Consider the following 21,403-nt stretch of genomic DNA (forward strand, 5'->3'; position numbering starts at 1 on the left):
TATCTCAACTCAACAATTTCATTCTAAATTCAAATCACAAGTCTCCTTTTTGACCCAAATAACCATAAACACGACTCTAAATATGTTACAAAATACCAATAATACTAAGTAAACTCACAAATCTTACTACGTCCATTTCGGGACATTCAGAGATGAAATCATTGGCGGAGCCATTATTACATCATCTAACCACCTTGATCCTACTGTATCGCCCGACCTTCATCAACTGATCTCAATCATCTGACAAACATTACTTGACTTATATGATCATCTAATTGACATCATTATCTCTCCACTACTTTTAAATCTTTACTACAATTATGAGAGACCATGCAAGCAAGTGCTCCAAACTTTATAATAATATCTTCTCCAATTTTTGGAAGATCGAACTTTCAAAACTTGAAGTATATTTTGGATTAAGTTAACAAAATCAGGTCTCGTGATTTTTTTCTCTTTTAAGGTTCTCACATAAAAACTTCAACACTCTATATTTCTTCTCTTTTATTTATGTATGTACTAGATGTCAATGAAAATTTATGATGTAAAATTTTTTTGTCTATCACCGTAAATTTTCTAACATGCAAATGTTTGATGTTCTTTGTAGAAAAGATTCCCATCATACTGCAAACCTTTTTTTAAAGAAAGAAAATCAATCCCTCAATCCAGATGATGAAGACCACTAAGGCTCCACTTAGGGCATCTCCAACCGAAAATCTTATTTTTCATTGCAAAATGCAGTGAAATAAAAATGTGTCGTGATTCATATCCAATCGAACGTCATTTTGGCCCCTAACCGTCGCTATTTTCTTTCGCGCCTTTCTTCCGCAAGTTCGGTAGAGACCAAAAAATGGCGCAGATGAACAGTGCAACGCCAATATTGGTGTCGCACTGTTCATCCGCGATCAAATAGCGGAGGAAAAGGCGTTCAATTGCGACTCATGAGGGCCTCCATTCGGTTGTTTGCCGAACGGTTGGAGATGGCCTTATGCTATAGATAAATTTAAGAATTAAGGTGCTTGACTGCCAAAATAATTTGCATTTTTTTTTCAGAAAAAAGTGAAAATATTTTGCTTCTGTTAAAAAAAACATTTTCTTAAGAAAAAACATGCAAATGTTTGATGTTCTTTGTAGAAAAGATTCCCATCATACTGCAAACCTTTTTTTAAAGAAAGAAAATCAATCCCTCAATCCAGATGATGAAGACCACTAAGGCTTCACTTATGCTATAGATAAATTTAAGAATTAAGGTGCTTAACTGCCAAAATAATTTGTAAAAATACATTTTCTTAAGAAAAAAAAATTCTTAAGAAAACTAAATAATATTATTTGTTTTTGGTCACTTGATCCCTAAGCATTTTACACTGTGTTCTCTTTTATTCAGATTGACAAAAACACAAATTTAATTTGCATTTACTGCAAAAATGCAAATTAAATTTTTGTTTGCTATGATAAAATGTTTTCACTATTATGTAGTTATAAATTTTATATAAATCCTGCGAGACAGAAAAAATGACAAAATGAAATCCTAATTTGCACAATTTGTGCCATTAATAGAATATTATTGTCATTGAAAAAAATGGTGAGAAGTTGAAAACATAGTTGGAGAAGTATTTCTCTCTCTCTCTCTCTCTTTCTCTTTCCATATGTCATGTTATGATATAATTAAAATCATTAGTTAATTTTTATCATTAAAATAATTTAAGAAATAATTATTTACTAAAAAAATTAAATTTTTGTTTTTCAAATAAGTTATTTTTCAATAAATGTCGATGTTTTTTAATTTATATTTTATCTTATTACAAATTATAATAAGTAAATGTTCCCCTCCCATCCCATATCTTTTTTTTCTCTCTCTATCTCCTCCCTCTCTCACTCTCCTTTCTCTATCTCCACACTCTCTCTCCTTCTCACATCTTTTGATAAATATTAACATAGAATTTTTATTTTCCTTTATAGCAATTTAAGATATAATGTTTTACCCAAAAAAATTAGTAATTATTTTTTAAAATTATATTTTCAATGAACAAAAACTTTTATATAATTATTTTATTTCATTTACTAAAAATTGATTTTTTTTTTCTTTTTTATTTAAGCTCTCTATCCTCCCTCATCTCTCTCTCATAATTAGAATGATAGTTTCCTCACTGTTTTATTTTTTAGAAAAACAATCATAATTATATTTGATTGTTACTTTCTCACCGTTTTTTAGAAATTTTTAAAATAAAAAGCTAAGTTCTACAACAACCTCACAATCAATTTTATAAAATGCGGCAAACGTCCAAACTAACCCTAAATAGGAAAGCTTTGCCAATTTGTTGCCATGAACAAATGGGTCAATAATTATTGGACATCTCCATTTTTATTTTCTGATTTTTTTTCCTATAAACAAAAATTTTTAAAAATGGTCAAAATATAATATTTGAGTAATTTAATAATTATAGTTTAGGGTTCTCATAAATGAACGGCACTGCTGTTTCTGCTCACCTATAATTTTTATTTTTAAATTCTTTGTGATTTTAAAACATAATTACAAAATTATTTAATTCCTTGTGATTCTATAACATAATTACTAAAAATTGCTCTTTTTTTCAATTATAGGTACTGTTTCCAAATTCTGTAGCTTTGTAATAATAAGGGAACAAGCTAAGATTAGAGGCTTTATGCGCCACGCTTGCATAATTGAGAGAGTTACTATTGGCACGACCTGACAACTTGATCCAAAGATGACCCGAAAAATATGAGTTAGGATTAACCCGTTTAACAAATGGGTTGGATTCGAGTTTCAATTTCGACCCTTTTAAAAAATGGGTCGGCTCTGGGTCAACCCGATAACCCGAAATTGGACTGGGATTGAACCGGCCGCCAAGTGCCAACTCGCGTAGTTGCAGCCTTGCCCTAGCCCTCGCATCGAACGGTCGAACCGCAGAGCTGCACTGGTCGCCCCGCCTCACATAGTCGCAACCACACCGGTCGCCTCGCCCTCGCATGGTCGCATCCGCGTCTCCCACTCCTAGTAGGGCTCGGCTCAGTCGCCGGTCTCATCGTCTCACGTCAAACCGCAGAGTCGCACACAACGCTTGAAGCCTCCCAAGCATGCCCCAGCATGTCGCAAGCTCGCGCGGCCTCGCCCTTGCTCGAATCGTGCCTGAATCCCAATCTCTATATCTCGTTCGCGGGTCAGGTCGAGTCAATCCAGCAACCCGCACAGGTCAAGTATGGGTTGAGAAACCTGCCCCGTTTGCAAGAACGAGTCGGATTCGGGTTGACCCATTTATGGCCGGGTCAAATCAAGTTCGACTCGAACCCAACCCATTGACCCGAATTGACACCCCTAGGCTCAACTTGATGGCTCAAATGCAAACCGCTAGCTTTGATTTTCAAGGTTTTCACTTCTGAAATATAGACACATCAATTCAGTTCACTCGTCATAGAAAGAATACTAATGAAAAAATAAATGACACTACCATTGCATGTTATATTGCCAAACCACTAAATTTAGAAGTTTGATTGAACCAACCATAACTTCCCTATAGTAATCACCTTGCATTGAAATCATTTTTTTTTTCTCATTAAGTTCTCAATTCATTCCTAATAAGTGTTTGCTATAACTGTTTGACATGAGAATAATGCTTCTATAGCTAAAAAAATTGATGCAGGTGAAGGTTGTGCAGAATACCTATTTCTGGAATAATAAAGGCTCTATTTCTTATCCCTGCAATGGGAGGCATCAGTATCACTAGCTCTGCTTTTATTACCAGCTCCTTGCTGCCCAAATGCCTGATCAGAGCCAACTTGCTGCTTCCCATACCTGGAAACTGGTGGCTCGAGTACTTCTGATGGTGTACTGAGCTGCCGGGTCGAGTTGGCGGCTTGCGGTGTCGATGTATTTGAACCATGCCCCATCGAACGGGAAGCACTGCTTGCCGCCGCCTCTTTGTCAACCCTCAATTCACTGTTGGATGGAGAACACTTGGTCTCATTGGTGATCATAACTTGATCACCCTTCTGATCCTTCTCTCCACTCGTCCTCATCGAACTCGTACCGAAAGGGAATTGACGGTGCCAAAACCCCCCCTGATACAAGTCCCTATTCGTCGCGAATGAAGCTCGAGAATTACTTCGTGCGGTATTTTTGAGGTCTGCATCTTTAGGTTTTGCCTGATGAAAGTCAATATCCTGGGCATCTGTAGCTTTGCCAGGTTTCTTGGCTTCTTGGTGTTTGTCTTTCTCCTGGTGGATTGGAAGATTAGATATCTCCATCAAATCAGCTTTAGCAGCAGAGGAACGACATGAAGTGATTGCAGTCATTGGAAAAGCCTTCTCAGGAGGCACAGCAGGAGTATAATTAGGGGGAAGAAGATCGTCCCAATTCTCTAATAGTTCTTTGTAGACTTTTCTAAGAGTGACTTCTGTAAGACCTGTTACTTTGCATATCTCGGCCTGGGTTTTGCGCTTGTCTTCCAGCTGACAAGCAAGATATATTGCAGCAGCAGATATGCTGATGGGATTTCTACGGGTACAGAAGCACTTATTGATGACAACTTCTCCAATATGAGCTGCAAGTTCCTGATAGTATATAGTTTGAGAGGTAGAAATAGTTTCAATTTAAAATTTTGATTTGAAAATCTGTTAGATCAGAAGTACCTGAGCAGATTTGTTGAGTTGAAGTAGAGTGCAAAATCTAGGCATGTGAACTGATATTGAATTGCTGTTGATAGGCTGGCTCAATTTCAGAGCTTCACCAAGGATTTTGATGTACTTTCCTATCTCCTTCTGGGGAAGATTACTTGCCATGGAGATTTCCTGAAATCAATATTAAAAGATTAATCAGATGATGGTATTTGTGAAGGGTGATAGAAGTTGATGTAGGTAATCGGTGGAAGATTGGGATGCAAAGAAGTAACACACAAATAAGGGAACCAAATACAAGCTTCAAAGCTTCAAAATATCATAATATTCATCTCTCCACTCCTTAAATATCTTGCTTATATAAGCTAGCAAGAACATTCTAGAAATCATTTTAACAAACTATATAGCATATTCCTAAAGCCTCATTTAGTTAACATACACCGAAGCTGTCAAACACTTCGAGTGGCGTCAAGCAATGGCTACAGAATTCCTGGCACTATAGAAGCAAGGAACATGGAACCTAGTTCTGCCACCTCCTGATTCATTAGTTCTAGGCTGTAAATGGACTTATCGAACCAAACTTCATGCAGATGGCTCGATGGCAAAATATAAGGTAAGGCAAGGCTGGTTTTGCTCAAGGAAATTACCAAGAATACGGCTTGGACTACACAGAGACGTTCAACCCAGCCGCCAAGTTACCTACAATTCGCATACTCCTTGCAATAGCCATTCATAAATGACTGGCTTGTTTACCAGCTTGACGTGGCAAACACTTTTCTACACGACAATCTCTCAGAAACTGTCTATATGGTCCAACCGAAAGGATTTGAAGACTCCTCTCATCCTGATTATGTGTTTCTTCACAAAATGATCTATGGCCTAAAAAAAGCTCCAAGACAGTGGTACATTCACGTCATACTTTGTGCCACTAGGCTTCTCCCACAGTAGCGCAGACCCATCTCTCCTAATATTCAAACAGCTACATGTTCAAATCTTTCTACTTATGTATGTGGACGATATACTCATAACTGGTAACAATCAAAGCTATCACAAAGATTCTTGATCACCTCAACAGCAAATTCTCTATGAAACACTTTGGTGAAGCAAATGAATTTTTCAGCATCAAGATTGATCATCACAATCAACATTATTTTCTCCTCAAAAGCAGTATGTGTACTCTATCCTTCAGCAAGCTCATCTGACGCATTGCAATTCACGGTTCAATCCTACTTGCACGAAGCTCCCCTCGATCTTTCCTACTAAATCCATGCTCTTGAATCCAAACCTTTACAGGAGACTCACGAGCTCTCTTTAATATTTAATGCTTACTCATCCGGACATAGCATACAACGTCAACCTATTATCTCAGCACATGCATAATCCTCTTCCTCAACACATCTATCTTTTCAAAAGGCTTCTACGCTACAAGGAACACTTGATTATGGTATATCCATTACGAAAACTAACCTTGTGCTTAAATCATTTTCAGATGTGGACTGGGCTGGGGATCCAATTTCTCAAAAGTCTACATCTGGTTATTATTCCTTTCTAGGAGACACAATTATATCCTAGACGGTTAAAAAGCAACACACGGTCTCCAAATCATCTATGGCATATGAGTACCGTGCACTGGCAGCACTTACATCGGACACTATTTGGCTTCGTAGGCTTCTTACAGATTTCGGTGTGTCGCAAGATTATCCAATGGACATGTATTGTGACAATACTTTCGCTATTGCACTGGCCAATAACCAGTCTTTTATGCTCGCACGAAGCATATCAAAATTGATCAGAAATTTATCCAGGATCACATACCAAACCACAACATTCGTCTCCTTCCAATAAGCACAATTGATCAAGTGGCTGATATCTTCACTAAATCTCTATCTACACCTCGATTTCACCAACTCTGGCTCAAACTGTCAGTCATCCAAGACCCATCAGTTTGCAGGGACGTATTAATGCATAAAGACAAATGACGCCTGTATTATTATTTTAGTTGCTATATATGCTTATGTAATGAGGTGGCATTAGTTAATTGGTTCTTATGTATAGAGGCCACTCTCCATTCTCTTTATATACTTAAAATAGGATAAGCCTTTCATCTCTAATGTTTTTGTCTCTTTCTCTTCTATTCATATTGTCATCTTCTTGGTTCTGCTATTCGCTTGCTTTCAAGATACTGTGCAACACCTACATCATACTCCACTTACGTCAAAAGAGCTCGACTGCGTCAAGACGCGTCATTGGAAGAGAGAAAGGTGTAGGAAAAACGAGCAATCCTCCTGAATCAAAGATTTTTCATCTTCAATGCCTTCCCACAAGCTCGTTCATCTCTCCAAATGCATTAGGTCTTGACTTAAGCCATCTTGTGTCTCAAAAAAAAAAATCGAAGCTGCACTAAACTGCTCTTTCTCATTCATCCTCCAAATGCTGCTCTTAAACAACTTGTAATCAAAATGAAGTACATCTAGAAATTTATTAAGATTTGGAGGGGCAGGTTGGTCATTGTTGGGAACTGTTTGCAGCAAACCATCATGATAAACAGTGGAGAGAGGCAAGTCCCTCCCATTTGAACCTAGAAGTCCTACAGCAACAGGTATAAGCTTAGGTCCTTTCACAGGTTGGCCTGATGTAGCACTTCTTGGCTGAACTTCAATGACCTGAACACATAGAGCACATTCTCCAGATCTCCACACTTTTGAGTACATATCTGTTTCAATTGCACCCAATTGAGAACATGTTGATAATGCAGCAACAAGTGTGAGTTGGTTAGGCTCGACATTAGCATCCTCCAGTTCAATGAAAGCAATCAGAGCTTCTTTGGGTCCACCATTCTGTTCATAGTCAGAGATTAATGCATACCAAACAGCTATATTGCGATATGGCATTTCCCCAAACACACGAAGGGCCGCATCAAATTCATGATATTTCGCATATGCATCCAGCATGATGGTCCAGGAGATTGAATCTTTCTCCTTCATGCTTTCACGAATCCTAACATCCAGATCACTGAAAATTGATTCTATGGAAGATGAAGAAATTTGCAAAAAGGGTATATCATCTAGTGTGAGGCTACAGTTAGGCCTGTCAAACAAAATCAAACTATCAATGGATCCCATTCGTGTAGTGTGCGCAATGAGCTCACCATTGGCATTCTCCGTAAGAAGAGACCCAGACCTCCTAAGTCCTCGATGAACTGATGAAGCAGAGAGGAAATTGATTATCCCCCAGTGATCCAGGAACCTCACTATCCAGCTAATGTCATATAGCTCATCACTAGCTACAAGCCACTGACAATCTGCAAGTGAAAGCCTTCGACAAGGATTATAAATATACTTAGTGTTAAATCTCAACCTTACGATCCCAAAGATATCAACGGCTGAGAACAGTAATCCGTGGGAAGACTACCTGGATAGCATTAATTCCTTCCATTGATTTAGGAATAATTGTATTCTCATTATTATAAGAGTTATTTGTTTCCTTATCAATACACCTTGTATAGATCTATAAATAGGGAGTAGATTGCATAATAAAATTCAAGCTTTTCACTCTCAAATTCTCCGTTTTAACATGGTATCAGAGCCAACGGCCTTAATTGTCGTCGAAGAACAACGATCCTAGATCGTCAGAGGAGAAAGAGAAAAGTAGAAGCTCGGGGCATCCGAAACTTGATCATTCATATTCCTAAAGATGTTTCTGAGGCCTTATCTGATAAAAATTGGAAAAATGCCATGAAGGATGAAATGTAGGCCCTGGAGAAAAACAAAACTTGGGAGATCGTCAATCTACCGATAGGAAAAAAATCGGTCGGCTGCAAATGGGTGTTCTCAGTAAAATACAATGTTGATGGCACATTAGAGAGATATAAGACAAGACTGGTGGCAATAGGGTTTACTCAAACGTATGGCATTGACTACCAAGAAACGTTTGCGCCTGTAGCAAAGATGAATACTGTCCGAATACTTCTCTCACTGGCAGCCAAGTACGATTGGCACCTGGAACAACTGGATGTGAAAAATGAATTCTTGCATTGGGACTTAGAAGAAGAGATATTTATGAAAATACCACCAGGGCTTAAAGAAAAATTTGAAGGTAACAAGGTGTGCAAACTAAAAAAAGCTCTATATGGGCTCAAACAATCACCAAAGGCCTGGTTCGGAAGATTATCTAAATTCATGCTCCTGAATGGGTATCGACAGAGTCAAGGGAATCATACACTATTCTTCAAACACTCAGACTCAGGGGGAGTCACAATATTATTAGTGTATGTTGATGATATTATTTTGACTGGAAATAATGAAGAGGAGAAAGCCAGCTTAAGAAAAAGTCTTACTAAAGAATTTGACATCAAAGAATTTGGTAGACTAAAATATTTCATCGGAATTGAAGTAGCTCACTCCAGTAAAGGAATCTTCATTTCACAACATAAATACATCAAAGATCTTCTAAAAGAAACAGGTAAACTAGCCTGTAAACCAGCACCAACACCAGTAGAACCTAATCTTAAACTGCGAGAAGCTAAAGAAGATCCAGATGTAGATAAAGGAGCCTACCAGAGACTTGTAGGGAAATTAATCAACCTCTCCCACACCAAACCAGACAAAACATTTGTTGTAAGCATGGTCAATCAGTTTATGCAGAATCCAAAGCAGATTCACATGCAAGCGGTAGACAGGATCTTGCACTACCTTAAAGGAAGACCTGGAAAAGGAATTCTCTTTAAGAGAGATCGTAGAATAACCCTAGAAGTATACACGGATACTAACTACCCAAGATCACCGGTTGATAGAAGATCTACTTCTGGGTATTGCACATTTCTTGGAGGTAACCTAGATACATGGAGAAGCAAGAAACAGAATGTGGTGGCAAGATCCAGTGCATAAGCAGAATATCGAGCTATGGCCTTGGGAATATGTGAGCTACTATGGATCAAAATAATCCTAGATGATTTAAAGGTTAAGTGGGATGAGCCCATGAAACTACATTGTGACAACAAATCAGCAATCAGCATAACCCACAATCCAATCCAGCATGACAGAACCAAGCATATAGAAGTGGACAGACATTTTATTAAAGAAAAACTAGACAGTGGTCTAGTAAGTGTTGATCATGTACCATCAAAGGATCAACTTGGAGATATCCTTACTAAAGGATTGGACAGTTCTGCCTTTCTCCGAATGATTGACAAGCTGGGAATGACGGATCCATACTTCCCAACTTGAGGGGGAGTGTTTAATCTCAACCTTACGATCCCAAAGATATCAACGGCTAAGAACAGTAATCCGTGGGAAGACTACCTAGATAGCATTAATTCCTTCCATTGATTTAGGAATAATTATATTCTCATTATTATAAGAGTTAATTGTTTCCTTATCAATACACCTTGTATAGATCTATAAATAGGGAGTAGATTGCATAATAAAATTCAAGCATTTCACTCTCAAACTCTCCGTTTTAACACTTAGCAATTACTGTTTTAACACTTAAGGACAAGTGCTTTTCAGGCGAGTTATCTGATGAATTCTTGTTGAAGAAATGAGGTACCGCTTGTCTCTCAAGCCGATGTGCAGTGGATGAAGAGAACCAATCAATATCCGGTGGATAGAGAGTGATGTGTGTGGTTCGTAGGTCTCTCACGTGGGCCGACACGCACAGGCATGATGGTCACTGAATGGGCCTCACAGCTCGAGAGCGCTGGAGCGGATCAGGATCACGATTCTGGTCGCGAGGGAAATTGGAGACAGAATTGGAGTTGGTCTGTGGGAGATTGGGATGGACGCTAGGAGTGAGATCACACTCAATGCTAGGTGTAGGATTGCAGGAACACAGTGGGAGCGGAAGCGGAGTAGCAGGCACAGTTTTGACGATTCGAGGCGGCATATCATGTGTGGGCCGTGTGAGCACGGGGTGTGGGAAGCCGCGAGTTGGCTGTGGGAGTGCGCTGGTGTCACGTGGGTTCGGAAGGCAAAAGCTAGGTCATATCACGGGAGGCGTCAATCCCAAACGTGGAGAGGGGCATGGGCGGGCTTGTTTCGGTTGTGTGCAACGTGGGTAGGGCCTCCATTCGATTGCGAGATGGAGCAGAAGTGGAATTAGAGTCGATCGCGGGATGATTGAAGGAGCAAAGGAGCGATGGCGCCGGTATGATTATCGGTCTACCTATCCGTATTAATGACACCATCACTCTGAACAATAGACCCAAGACATCTAAAATGAGTACTCTTATTAATGACTTGATCGTCCAAAGTCACAATCCCTCACTATATCAATTATTACTAAAATTACACTCCATATATTCAGTTTTAGATCTACTCAAACAAATGCCTTTAGACTCTAAGGTTGACCTCCATAATTCAAGTTTACATTCAACTCCCTCTCTAGTCTTATCAACAAAAAGAATATCATCGGCGAAAAGCATACACCAGGGTACAACCTCTGGCAAATGTCTATTAAGAACATCCATGACTAAAGCAAAAAGATATGGGCTCAATCTGAGTTTTATTATATCCATTCTTATAAGTGATAAAATGCTCATCTCTTTTCTTAAATAAGGTATTAGCAATTACAAAATCATAAGCTAAAGAAAAATCTAATATGGTCTGACCACCTTCATTAGTCGCTCCAAAGTCATAACCATCATGCATGCTTTTAAAATCATCTAACTCTCTACCAACATGTCAATTTAAATCTCCTTCGGTAAAAACTATTTCTTCAAGAGATATATTTTTTATTAATTCTTCTGGGTCATTCCAAAATTTTAATTTTGAACACATATCCAAATATGCTTGAGAAACATAAACACTTATAATTTTAATAATCTTAGCATTAACAATAATCTTTAAAGCTCTAATTCTATCTCCAATTCTATTATTTTTTTATAATATTATCCTTCAAATTCTTATTTATAATCACACCTACACAATTTCTAGTACGACTCCTACTAAAATACCATAGTTTAAATCATAAATTATCAATCTTCTTAGCCTTCCCTCTAACCCATTTAATTTCCTAAATGCAAAGAATATCTATCTTTTTATGAATCATAATATCTATTGATTTCATTAATTTGCCTGTAAAAGAACCTATATTCCAAGTTTCTATCCTAATTTTAGTTTCATGGAGTAGCTTCTTTGCCCACATCCGTCCATGATGTAGGAACCCTTGCCTATTTAACACTGCACTCGGGAGTCGATGCAGCAACCGTTGCTCACTTGTCGCTGTATTCAGGCCATACAACGTCTCTTCCAAGGAACGCCCTAGCATTAACACATTAAAGGATTCATGTCATGATTATTCAACAAATTTTACGCTAGCTGTCAACTACCTAATACAACGCTCACTTTTCTCATCCCGAACTTGAGACCTCACAACGACAGTGTTCATAAATAAATTTAACGAAAAAAAAGAGGTGAGAGACCACTCAGACCAACATAGAGTGCTTGCTTATGCTGAAATAGCATTCACATTATGGTAGAAAATCAAAGGGGGCAAAATTGCCAATTTGGAAAAACGAGATGTTGCTTGAGTATCAAATTAATTTAACAGCCAGTTAGTAGCCATTGATGCCAATTCTGCCTTGTTTTAACAAATTAGTAAAAAATAATAAAGGTATATCCTAGCATGACGGAAGTCAATCTCGAGTGATTGTGACCTTGGTATATTATCATTGACGATTCTTAGAGGGATATCCTAGCATGACGAAAGCCAAAATTACTAAAAAAGCACCTAAAAGTCTTGGTCAAGGCTCCGTGACTCTTGGATTGGGGTCCACTCAATAATGCCCTAATATTATGGGATCTAAATAGGGTTTACCTCCACTTCACAACTATATTTCTCAACATCAAATGATGCAATAGGGTTGATAATATACATTTCACCCGTAAAAAAAAACATATAAAGACGAGCATATTGACCTTAGTAATCATGAGTACTATCCCAATAAGAGTAGTTAACTATAAGGGCTTAGGCCCATAGGAAGTCTCGACATCAAATCTAAATAAAGTCCTAAACATTAGACAATAAGTTGGTTCTTTAAATTCCCTCTTGAAAATACTTCTACTAGGTTCTTGCAAACCAAGGGAGCTCTTAAATTCCAAAGCCTAAAGCTTGATGAAGATTAGATACACACTCCAAAAGATTGATAGGTTCATTGATGCTTAAAATCAAAACCAATCTTCAAGGAACGCTTATGTATATGCAAGCAAGCTAACTTTTGTCAAGATTCATTTTTTTCTCTTAGGTTAAATTGAGTAAAAAAACATTAAAAAAATCCCTTATTTTTTATTATTTCTCCATCATCATCATCATCATTAGTCATATCCCAACTATTTGAGAAAATGATTAAAATAGACTCTTTATTCAAGTCTTTACAAAGAAATCAAAATAGTCCCTTGATGAGACTATTTTAGTTCTTCTTTAAGGAGTTAAAGAACCAAAATGGTTCTTTAATATAATTAGGGACTATCTTGGTCTTTCATAAATAGTCAATCAACCATTTTAATCCTTTCTCGCAACTATTTCTAGTCAACTTTAAGAATCCTTATTTTCCGTCGCTCGTGTTGAATGCATACTAAAATATTAAACCCATTCTTCACAAATCATTTTGAAAAACCTCTATGCATATAACCTTAAGTATTCATCTTCTCTTTCCTATTCCTCTGATATTAGTTTTATCTACTCATCTAATGGGATCACTTTTATCATTAATTTTAAATTAACAATCCACCAAAGTCCATTCTCATTTCTCAATTACCTTATCTTCGATAAATGTTAAGGATACAGAATATGGCAATGAAACGAAAAGCTGAAGAAATGACAGAAGGTTCGAAGAACCACTGCAGCCTAGAACACATCGACAGCCTTTGGACCCCCTTCAAATTGCTTTTGGACGCCTATTAGGGAGTCAAACAGCAGCTGGACCACCCAGATTGGTTGGGTAAAAGGCGGACAGCAGATGGACCCGTTGGTTTAACCGGACTGGCTAGGTCCATGAATCCATCAGACGTCATGTCTCAATTTCTTCTTAAAGATAATCGTTCCTTATTTATTCTTCCATTTTTATCATAAATCAAATTTTAACATTCTCATTCATGCCTGATCAACTCATATATCAATAATTTTTTTTATTATCCAACACTTAGATCCCTATAACATCACCAACATAATTACTGTATAAATTTGAATATGATCATGGGGGAGTGAATGAACACGATTTTTAACCAAGGTAAGAAAACACAAAATAATTCTCATGTGAATAAAAGCACCCAATATTAGTTCAAACTCAATGTTGACTACAAATGCTTGATTACCAAGGGCGTTACCAGACATTTAGGATCATCATAGCATTTAGTTTCTCTAATATAGCAGATTATGGAACGCAATGTCAAAGTTAGATAGATTTCTGCAGGTAACAAAGAGCTAACACTAGACCTCATCAAGGGTTCAGTGATCTCAATCTGAAACTAAAGAACAAGCTTGTGAAATGTTTGAACCTGCAATTAATAATGCTAAAGAGCATTGTGAAGAGAGAACCAATTGTAATTTAGCGATTCTAAAAGAAGAAACATTATCATTGAAATGAACTCATAGGGAGGAAACTATATTAAGAACTGTCTATAGAAATCAGGTATCACAGGAATCAACTAAGAATTCCACTAATACTCACGAGATTGAGTACTAGTAATCATAAATCACTTGGTAATTCATACAAAATTTTGAAGACAGTGGTGCTTTTAAAAAAAACACTTATACTTTAGTGTTAAATGGTCATGTGGAGTTTCTAGAGATTTACACCAAGGAAATTGTTGATTCAGCAGAGAATGATGAATTAATCTCAAACATATTGGGTGTAAAAGGCCATGAAGTAAATGTTTTATTAGAGAATTCAAACCTTAGGGATGTAGTTTTGGTGTTCGAAGTGCCGATGCTCCCGCAATTTCACATGACATGGTACAAGCTTTCAAGGCTGAAGCGGAGAAGAGGAAATGACATGTTGTAAAACTTTAGAAAGCTCACCTATTAGTTATGACATATCCTCAAGCTTGTAGTAGATTCCTTATTACTGAACATCTAAAAATTTCTGAATGACAATATTTGGGTCCGCTTCATGGAATTCCTTATGGATTGAAAAACATCATTGCTATGACTAGCTATAAAACAACATGGGAATCAAAGGTGCTCAAGATCCAAGTTATCGGTACTAGAACTTGAGTTTATAAAAGGCATAAAGAAGAAGGTTCGACCCTTCTTGTGAAGCTTTTCATGGGATCATTACCCTATGAAGATATTTGGTTTAGAATAAGGACCCAAAACCCTTGGAAAATTGAGGAAAGCTCAATTAGTTCATCAACAGGATCAACATCCAATACTCCTATAGGGCTTGCTCCTGATGTTAATAAGCAATTATTTGAAACTCTCTTTCCCTTCTCCTCCAGCTTCGAACAATCTGTCTTTCAATTATCAATCTCCAAACAGAAAGCACACTGATTCTTTCCAAGATTGCACCCACGAGATATAACCCACTTGCTAACGCCCTTTTTCTTATTCTCAGATCTTCCTTGTTGGAGTGTGAGAGCCTCGGTCGAATCCATCTTTACAAATTTCTTGTCACGACACTGGAACTCGTGATTCAACAATGCATCAGTCACCTCACCATAATTCAAAACCTCCTTTTCAACAATGAGTGTCATCGTGAAATTTTTGTACTCATCCATGAGCGAATTCTATAGAAGGAGCGCTTTGTCTTCATCTCCAACATCCTCATCCAAATTCAAAAGATATGCCAACAATTTTGTGAAGTTCTTCAAATGCTCATCAATATTAATCTCATGTCTCATCCAAAACATATAAAGCTGATGTTTCATATGGAGACAATTTTACACACTCCTCGTCATGTCCTTTTTCTCCAAAATCTTCCACAACTTCATCGCGAAAGTCTTCATCATCACCTCATACTTGATCTCCTGAGACAAACAATTTCAGATCAAGCCACAAGCACTCTGATTCATCTTCAGGCAATCTCTCTCTAAAATCTCCTAAGAATGTTCATCGCTCTCTATAACTTCCTCCAAATTCAAAGAGCACAACTCATTCATCACCTCACATCGCCACATGCCAAAATTCTATTTGCCATCAAATTTCTTCACATCAATTTTAACGGGATGTGTAATCATCTGATGATTCAACGTTTTTTCCATCGTCGAAGTGGATGTATCCATGACTCCACCGAACTTCGTAGCCTCCACCAAGTTGTAGCTGCCTTATGACACCGAAATTACACCAATATGGCTCAGCAACAATCCGGAATAAAAATTAACAATCTTTGCTTGCTCGATCTGACCAAATCATGACTCAAAGATTTGCTCCTGTTCTTCAAACCGCCTTTGAAAATCCCATCAAAATCTGGCTTGATAGCAATTGTTGCATAAACATAGCGGAAACAAAAACCATAAATCACACAATAAAAATAATGCAATGAACATGGTGATTTACGTGGTTTGGCAAAAATGACTATGTCCATGGGAAGAGGATGATGATTTCATTAAACTGGAGAACAATATGGATCATAATTTGGCTCTCTTCCTCTCATGTATACAATACAATAAGATTTGAAACAAAGCTACAAAGGAAACCTTAAGTAATGTTATAATATGACAAAATCTAATCATGTCAATTAGATCTCTTAATCATACAAATTAAATATCCAATTTATGCAACAATCAGACCACCAAATTAATGCATCAATCAGATCTCCAATTAAATCAACTGAATTAGGGAAATAATCAACTCCCTAATCAATTACCTAACGAGCCATCAAAGTCTTACAAATCAGGGCTAATCTAGATTTGGAAAGATTTCTAAATGGCATCAATCATGACACTAGAGCTCGGTTACCAAAAAGTATATAAAAGAAACACTACCACATCAAACCATTGAAGAGAAAATTACCTTCAGAACAAATGATTGGTAATAGCCATCCAAAACTATCATCAAAAGAAATAACTGAAACACACCTGTAAGGTCCTAGGTTCCTGAGCCTCACGAATGGCATGAACAAGGGCAGCCGTAGCAAGTGCCTCGATGCTGCGGTTGCGGAGGCAAGTGGCGGAGCAGCAATCACGAAACAGCTGGAACGCATGATCAACAACATCATGGTCAAGTCCAAGTATGGAAGACACGTCGATGATCTGAAGATAAGCGCGAAGATGATCCACCGAAACCATCGGCCCAGCGGGATCCGCCGCGCCCGACCCGGAAGACGATGAGTCTAGGGCACGCTCAAGCTCAGCGAGGTGACCAGCAAATGAGTAAGCTGACCGTGCAAAGACGGGTGAGTGCTCAAGGGACCAGGTGGAAAAAGCCGTGATGAAGCCTGTGGGGTGAAAGGGGTCTTCATCGTTGGAGCAGGAGGGCAAGGAGATTGAGGCAAGGTCGGGGGTGACCAGCGGAAGAGCAGAGTCGTGAGCTTGGAGGAGGAAGAGGTGGTGTGTTTGAGTGTGTCGTTCTTCGATGACTCGGCCGCAGGACGAGCACTCCGTTACGTGGCGTCCGGAGGCGGTGGTGGCGCAGCGGCCCTGGGTGCCAGGGCAATAGGGGCAGCGGACGAAGAACATATTCGCGGCTCAGTTTCTCGATGGGTTCTGAAATATTTGATTTTTTTTTTTGTATAAAATTGCCCATAGTATGAGATAATATATTGTATTTGTGAATTGTTTATTTAAGTTGAAGTCCTTCAAAGCTCATTTGAATTTGAACTAATTAAGGTCTTGTATGGGACCACTTTTTTACTATTTCTTAAAGCATATTTTTTGTTAAAAAAAATTATTTTTTGTAATAAAAAACTGATTTAAGAAGCAGTAACAAAGTTGTCCCAAATGAAACCTAAGACTTCGTTTAGGACAGCTTTCTTACTGCTTTTTAAAGCAACTTTTTAATATAAAATTTTTTTGTTCAAAATATTTTTATGCTAAAAATTGCTTTAAAAATAAAAAAAAAAGTTATCCCAAATAAAGCCTAAAACTCAACTTAAACCCATATTTGAGCCAAATTTGAAGCTGCTTTTAACCTTTTTTTTCGAACTAGTTCAAATTAGGATTTGATTCCTATGTCCATCACATGTTACCCGTCCTATCAATGCATATCCCAATGAGCTCTTTTTCTTCTTCATACATTATTAGCTTTCTCAATTAATAGCTCAAGGAACTTCCCGTCTCTTTCACACAAAGCATAGCCCAATAAGCGCCTCTTCTTCAATATAGGCCTTTGGTTCTTAGATGCCTACCTCCAACAATTCAAATAATAAACATTTCATGAATGCAATAAATTATCTCTTATTATGGGGAAATTCATACAAAATAGATTTTATATCATCTTTCTTCATATAAATATATGACAAATATATTTGATCAATCGCTTATATTATAAGGCATACAAAGTCTTTTTTTTTTTAATTCTATATAAATATACTCTCCTAACATATGTACTTATGAATGTGATCGTTCAAATAAAATGTTAGTTGAATATTTTTTTTTTTTCATAAACATTGAATAAGCTATCGGAAAAGCCGCGTCTTTTCACTATCATGGCCAATTGCTCTTTCTATTTCAGACACATATTCTCTCCCTTCCCGTTTGTAACCCTTCAATCTCCCATAACCCAAAATCCTCTCTCCTTTGACTTTCACTCGTTTAAATCCCGTGCATGGCATCCCTTACGTGCATCCTCTTACGAAGCCATCCAGGATCCGCAGCTGATGGAGTTGAAAGAAACCCTAAGTAGATTTGATGACTCTACAGGCTTCGACGTAGGTGGATACTTCACGTTGACGTGCTTTCCTTCTTCTTCTTCTTCTTGGAAGAGGATTATTAACGTATTTCTAATTTATTGTTGTTTTAAGGCTGATGAAGCTGAGCTGCCTCCTCTTTCTGTCGACAGTGATGGTGTTGAGGTTTTTGCTCTATGAAAGACTATTTTCTTACTGCTTTTTTTAAATATTTACTCTTAATGGAGATTTGGGGTGTTCATTGATTGATGCTTCGGTGGGCCGAATGCCAAACAAACTTTTTATTTTGTGAAATGTTTAATGCAGACAAAAAATTTCACGGGATTGCTAAAGCTTCCGATTTGTATGCTTTCATTTAGGTGATGGTGTCTAAGTAGGAATTTGAAATGGGATGTAGTACTTAAGCTTAATTTATGGAGGAACCTACGCATAACTTTGCAAAGTTGGTGTTTTTTTCTTGGGGGGTCTATTTTTATATCTCCATAGTAAGAATTTTATGTTAATTTTTGTTAGAATAGGAATGAAATTTTTAGTATAAATCAAAGGAAGATGTGAGAATAAATATATTAGAGATCACAAACACAAGATACACAAGTTTTTGGTTCAATGATGTTTGCCTATGTCCATAGCTGCATATAGATGTTAAATATTTCATTAAGCTTCAAAAGACACATTAAGGATTTCTCTTTGTACAAAATTGAAGATAATGATAGAGATATCAATTTGTCAATGTCAACAATTTAGAGGGTAGGCAGCCAGTTGTTGTAAACATGAGAGTTGAATATGGAGAAAAAGATGTTGTTCCTACTATAACTTTGTTTCCTTCTTTGTAGCTAGAGTTCAAAAGAGAACTTCTCCCTATTATATTTGAGAACTACTATAAGTTCAAATGTTTTATAGAGGAGTTTTATCCTGATATTCAGAGCTGCACTTGGCATAAAATGGTATGGCCAAAAAGAAATATTATTAAGCACTCGGTTTTTGTTTGGCTAGCATTAGTCGGAGGCTTAAAGACTGCGGATGCTCTTCAAATAAGAAATATTTTGGTTCCGGACACTTGCAGCTTATGTCATTCGTATAAATAATCTGTATCTCATATGTTTTTTGAATGTTCTTATTCATTATCTATTATATGCGCTCTAATACCTGGAATGCAAAGTTTCCTTCTTAGGCCCACGATCTTGCAGGTTTTTGAGTGGTTAAAAGGAGAACATAAAGGCAATGCTGAGGTTAAAAACTTTTATAAAGTGTTGATTTGCTGTGTCATTTATCACATATGGAAAGAGAGAAATGGTAAAAGATTTGGGAATACCACAAACTGCATTACTACCTTGTTGTTCAACATTAAAAGAAATATGTTTGAAAAGGTTTCAAAATGGAAGAACTCTCTGGAATTGCTGGGAAAATTATAAAGAGGCAGGCTGCTTCTTATCAGGTCGCTACATTATCGAGAGAGTTTTTATGTCCCTTCGCCGAAATCGTTTGCCTGTAGTTTTTGCCTAAGCTGGACAATGATGAAGCTCCTTATGCAGGCCCCATGGATGGTCTTCGGACAATCAGGGAATAGTGACTGATATGATCGTTTTGTTGGCATAACTGAGTCCAGGTTTTATTGGGCTGGGGAGCTCTCTCTGTTTTTATAAGATCTCTTTTTTTTTTTTGGCCTCTTACCTTTTTGAGCTAGCTGTTTATGTTTTTTTGTGATCGTGTGATTTTTGGCATTCTTATGTTGGCTTGTTGTGGGGGTTTCTCATTTCTTACATGTAATTTTTTATGCTAATATACGGGCAAAGCCCAAATTTTTCCCAAAAATTTTTTTTTTTTTTTAAAACTTTTCTTTTTGATGGAATCAAAACTAACATAAAAAAGAAAAGCACCTCATTATTTTTTAGGAAGAAGAATATTTTCTCTTGGAAGCACTAAAAAAAACTTCTCCATTTGTTCTCCCGGTTGATATATCCTCTCTCCCTCCCTCTTTCTTTTCTAAGTATTTGATTGTGGTTGTGGATGATCCTTCTAAGATTTTATTTATAGTGGTAATTGTTGGGAAGTAAGCCACACAATGAAAACAATAAAAATAATAGTGCGATGAAGAAGAAAGAACATCAAGATTTAGCGTGGAAAAATTTTAAATTAGGAAAAAATCATGGAGCTACATAACACCAAGAAATTCATTATGAAGATTGAGAGAAATTATACAAATCTCTCTTCTTAATGTGAGAGCTCGTTACTTTGATTTGTTTCTCTCTAGATCTGATTTTCCTCCCAGGATCGTCCGGGACGATCAGTGCAGTGAAACAACTGATTTTTCTGGAATGGGATCGTCCAGGCCGATTTTGGATCGTCTTGGGACGATCAGATGAGACAAAAATCCCGAGAGCAAAACCGAAATTATCGGCCTGAGGAATCGTCCTGGACGATTGGATTTTGTTCACATCGGCCAGGACGATGTGGCGATCGGCCGGGCCGATCAGGCTTATGTTATAAGGAAATCAGCTCGTTTTGAGGAGAGAGAAAGATATTTTTATAAAAATCAAAATATCTGAGGAGAGAGAAAGAGAAGGAAAGCGAAGGAAAAGATCATTTTCGGAGGCCGCGGAGCGCTTTTCGTTTCGACGCCGCTGTTGGGAAAAGCGTTTATCTCGTGGTAAGGACTCCGAATCATATTTCTGTTTTCAGAGATATTGAGTTTTGATCGTATTGTGCACTGTTTTGTGTTTTTGTGATCGAAAAACGGACCCGGTTTTGTATTGAGACAACTTTCACCACACAACTTTTGATATGTTATTGATATGAATATTCTACACGATTTGATTGTTTTCTTGAACAATTTCACCGGTTATTTTGGGTTATATGCGATTTTGATTGAATAGAAAAATATCAGGATGTTTATTGATATTGATTTAGTAGAATAATAGTCTTATATTATTGTCGTGAACATTCTATTGTAATTTGGTGAATTGTGATTTTGTAGGATTTTTGTGTAAATTT

At 37.3% G+C, this 21,403-nt stretch overlaps 1 protein-coding gene across 1 annotated transcript; it reads right to left on the reverse strand.

Moving 5' to 3' along the window:
- Positions 1–3,466: 3,466 nt before the first annotated feature.
- Positions 3,467–17,243, reverse strand: LOC110104686 (plant-specific TFIIB-related protein 1; the record flags this gene model as incomplete). The annotated part of the gene is given in 3 exon segments (XM_020833909.2): positions 3,467–4,566; positions 4,645–4,803; positions 16,644–17,243. Coding segments are annotated over 3 exon segments (1,626 nt in total). The 3' UTR covers positions 3,467–3,699.
- Between the last annotated feature and the right edge of the window lie 4,160 nt (positions 17,244–21,403).

Source organism: Dendrobium catenatum, unplaced genomic scaffold (assembly GCF_001605985.2).
Source record: "Dendrobium catenatum unplaced genomic scaffold, ASM160598v2 fragScaff_scaffold_72, whole genome shotgun sequence".
NCBI lineage: Eukaryota > Viridiplantae > Streptophyta > Magnoliopsida > Asparagales > Orchidaceae > Dendrobium > Dendrobium catenatum.